This window comes from Opisthorchis viverrini (genome assembly GCF_000715545.1).
Source record: "Opisthorchis viverrini unplaced genomic scaffold opera_v5_9, whole genome shotgun sequence".
NCBI classification, from domain to species: domain Eukaryota; kingdom Metazoa; phylum Platyhelminthes; class Trematoda; order Opisthorchiida; family Opisthorchiidae; genus Opisthorchis; species Opisthorchis viverrini.
This window is the reverse complement of record NW_008751665.1, coordinates 3,861,348-3,865,421: the sequence shown is the minus strand read 5'-3', so window position 1 is coordinate 3,865,421 and position 4,074 is coordinate 3,861,348. Positions and strand designations below refer to the sequence as shown.

General features: G+C 43.3%; 2 protein-coding genes across 2 annotated transcripts in view; one reads left to right on the top strand and one right to left on the bottom strand.

The window, feature by feature from the left end:
• Positions 1–407: 407 nt before the first annotated feature.
• Positions 408–4,074, bottom strand: part of T265_00933 (hypothetical protein) — a gene marked incomplete at both ends in the record, with an annotated part of 8,378 nt that continues 4,711 nt past the window's right edge. The window contains 2 exons of the mRNA XM_009164828.1: positions 408–554; positions 3,902–4,037. Coding sequence (XP_009163092.1) covers positions 408–554; positions 3,902–4,037 — 283 coding nt within the window. The remainder of the gene's footprint in view (positions 555–3,901; positions 4,038–4,074) is intronic.
• Positions 3,845–4,074, top strand: part of T265_12670 (hypothetical protein) — a gene marked incomplete at both ends in the record, with an annotated part of 3,997 nt that continues 3,767 nt past the window's right edge. Inside the window, 2 exon segments of the mRNA XM_009164852.1 lie at positions 3,845–3,925; positions 3,930–4,010. Coding sequence (XP_009163116.1) covers positions 3,845–3,925; positions 3,930–4,010 — 162 coding nt within the window.

The following is a 4,074-nucleotide window of genomic DNA, read 5'->3' as shown; positions in this document are numbered from 1 at the left end:
CAAATCCACAAACTCCCCGCTGGTACATAAAAACCAGAGGGCTCACCAACGAGCGGCAGTATGATTAATCCGGACTTAAATGGGAACTAGCCCCACTCATCCCTCAGCCACATAAGTCACATCACATTGTCACATTTTAACTGACCTCCCAGATATAAGCGTAAGTACCATTCACATGCTCTTCAGCGCGGTAATCTTTAGCTAAATCCCCTGTGGATCACGTGATGTACTCGATTTGGGGTACAAGATAGAGAAATAAACAAGAAGTATTTGATTTGTTGCGACTTTACTGATTCGGTTGGATTAATACTCTGAATATTACAAAAGTGCCACACCAAACCTTCAAGCACCCGACACAATCACGTCAGCCGAAGCAACTGTAGGGCAGAAGCTTTATTGGTTGTTGGTCAGGTGGCTGTTGATCTGTTCGCCAAGCTTGGCAATTGCCTTGCAAACGTTTCGTCCGCAGTCAAGAAGACATCGTCAGAGTCTGCGCACTGATGATGTCTACCCGTATGGTGACAAGACGTTTTCAAGTAAATTGCCAAGCTCGGCTAACAGGTCAGCAGCCACCTGATCAACAACCAATAAACTCACTCGAGCTACCAATATCTCAACACATTACCGGCAAGAGCTTTAAATATAGGCTGGCATGCTAACATCAGTCTGAAATGAAAAGTTGTGGCCTCCGAAAAAGAAATTTTAAACTTGAAGCGCAATTTTTTTGAGGCCAAATTGACCTTAGATGGCTTGAGAACTCCGAGCTCGGATCGAAAATGTTTGCAACAAAGCGAAAATGGGTCGCCCACGCGTTAGAGTTGGGGGAAACAAATCGAGATATTGTCCTCGCGGAAAATATCATTGGATGATCTATTTCCACGCACTCTTATACCAACTAACTTCGACATTACTCGCGTGTGTGTGTGTGTGGCCTTCAAACTAGCCTGAATGTTACTGGGTTCGGTCCTGAGCAAGAACCAAGCATCTGCACACAAAATGGACCTTATCTAGCATACAGTTGGATGCTACAGGGTTGGCCGTAAACGCATCCAACCGAGAATCGATGCCCCTTAACCACTTGTCACTGTTTACACAGGTTGTTTTTATTGATTTTCGTACATCCGATTCCCCTCATGGGTGGCTGCCCATCTGGTTACACAACCAGTTCCAACTTATAGACTAACAGCCTCAAGACCGGGGTTTTTTGGAAAAGACAGGTTCTCTTGCGTCTATCCCTGTATTCTGCCTACGAAATGGCCTCTAAAGCAAAGTAATGTTAACCGGTAATCGGTTCTGTCCTATCGCTTCAAGGCATTTCATTTCTGCAGTATGATATTACATCACCTCCATTTGAACGATCCTGCACTTAATCAGTGCATGTGCCCGTCTGTATCGGGATTCGAACATCTGATCCGACCAGCGTGCCAAATGCACAAGAATCGATTCCTGGCACGGCGGAGAATACAAGCAGCCGACAAGTCCCAATAACTTCGAAACTCGAGTTTTTTCGTAGGGGTTAGTCGGAATCATCATGGGGGGCGAGAAGGAAGGCTGTCTATTAAACAAGAAAGACGTGGATACAAATTCCATTAATCTCACAGCTGTCCACAACAGATATATCGTTGTTTGGGAGCGCTTTCAATGGTCTTTACAATGCTTTTTGGACCCAGCTGTATTTCTCAAGTGCGAGGGGTGTGGACCGGAATTCTCAATGTGAATTTCACTTGATATTTTCACTGAAGACATATTCAAAAACTATGCTTCGATGGTCCGTCTTGCCTTGTTAGCAGCCCAGCCTCTTTCATCCCATTACGGTAAGCTAAAGACCATGGGAAAAATTTTGTTCCACAGAGAGACGCAGTATCTTCTATTCACCAACCCTTCACTGTCGAATGATTGCCGATTCCGCGATAAATTCAATTATTAACTATTTTCACATAATACCACTTCCGTAGTCTTGGTGTCGAGTAATCGATACATCACACTTTGAGGTGATCAACGTTCTAACCGAACAGTAAAGTGAAGCGCTTACGGAGATCTCCATTCGCATCTCCAAATCATGGTGTTTTAGATGAAAAAATTTCTGAACTAACCATTCATACTTTGATTTGATCGCAGAACCACTTTTTACATTCATTCAATCTTACGTTCTGTAACCTTGCAGGTTGCTAATTTAAGTAAGAAGTATCCAATAGGGTCCAAGGACGAAATGGACAAAAACGCGAAATAAAATGCCGCTGCATTTGTTTTACTTCATCACCTGTTACCATTTAAAACACTATCGAAAACTTTGCGAATCCACGATACCGTGAAAGATATTGATCATCAGAGAAGTTTGTTTAAATCTTTCGTTTTGACAGCCGCAATGTTTATGTAGTCTCTGAAGTGGACCACAGATTGTCTGGTGTGAAGATTTATGTCCACACTGTGTGTGTCGAAATTCTGTCGGTGTGAAGAAAGACAAACAAACACAGAAAGAGAAGCGCCCCAAATTTGCGGCGCATTCAGACACAGTCAAATGCTGAGCATGGACGTATTACACTACTCGAAAGGTTTGTGAAAACTCTTTAACAGCCTTCGACAGATTTCACCCTTCCTAGAGCTCACCAGGTAGGCTCCGTCTCCGAGTTTTTGTCAACTTTATATTCTACTTGAACCCGAATAACCAAAAAATTTGCTAGTACTCTCATCTGCATACCATTTTGGTTTTGACGGGAAACTCACTTGAGACGCATTTGAATCTCTCGTTTATAATTTCCTTAATTTCGTACAGTTTAGGTTCACGCACAGCAAGCTGTTGCTGGCCTGTGTAGTGCCTTTAGGTGTTCTGACACCCAATTAACTAACTTCTTCTAGGTGTTCTGACACCCAATTAACTAACTTATTCTTTTCATGAGGGAAACTACTCAAAAGGTTGCTGAAAACTCTTCGACAGCTCACGACCGGTCTCGTCCTTCAACTCTGGGCTCATCAGGTAGGCGCAGTCCTTTCCGTCAAGTCAACCTTATGTTCTACATGAACCCAAATTGGACTGTTTTTCTTTTCGAGAAATACACTCATTTGCAAATCAATTTGGTTTTCACGAGAGACTCAACTGAATCCCTCGTTTATGATATTCCACAACTGAATGTGCTAACACGACCGCCTCATGATTCAGCTGACACGATATTCTTCTTTGTTCCGTAGGCAATAAAGAAACTGGTGAGCTGGCATGGAGACGGCTAGGAGGCAAAGTAGGTTGTTTGACGTTCATCTTAACATTTGGCGATATACATAGGTCGTCATCCAAGAAAACACGGCTGAGAGCACTGTCTGGTTTAGAACTCAACTGTTCAATAACTATGTCGCTGTCGAACGGTATTCACAGGTACGACACTTCGGGTTTAGCACACTTTTGTGAACTTGCACGCATATTTTCCCCAAAAAGTCAATCAGATTGTCCCCTTATACCGCAGGGGGCTAATAAGACAACTGACTTCTTTCCTGTGCATCAATTTTCGAGATTGTGTCGTACAAACCCCGTACGAGGAGAACACCCCCGCTGAAACAAACCTGGTTAAATTAGTCTAATGAACAACGTAAATGGATTTCGGATAGGCACTTCGCCGCACACTTCGATCACCCCCTCATGTGAAAAGTACGTTTTGGAAATCGAAACTATCCTGTTCTTCCCGTTTTTGGACGTGAACTTTAGGGCTGCTTGTCTGGTTACAGTAATGCTTCAGGTGATGAACCGGAAAAAAGGGGAAGAATTTTTTCACGAACTTAGTCGTTTCCTGCTTGAGTTATGAAGAACGTATAGAAAAAGTCACCTATCTGATGAACCCCAAGAAGGGCGAAACCGATGGTGGGTTGTCGACGAATTTTCAGCAACCTTATGAGTAGTACATTACACATATACATGTGTCGCGATATCTTGAATATCGTAGCGGCTGAGACATGAGGCGGCCTGGTGCGGCACATTCAGTTGCCTGAGAACATCACAAACGAGAGATTCAGCTGGGTTCCAGGTGAGCCTCTCGAAAAACCAAATTAGTCTGCCAATGAGTGTATTTCAATAATTTCGTGCAATTT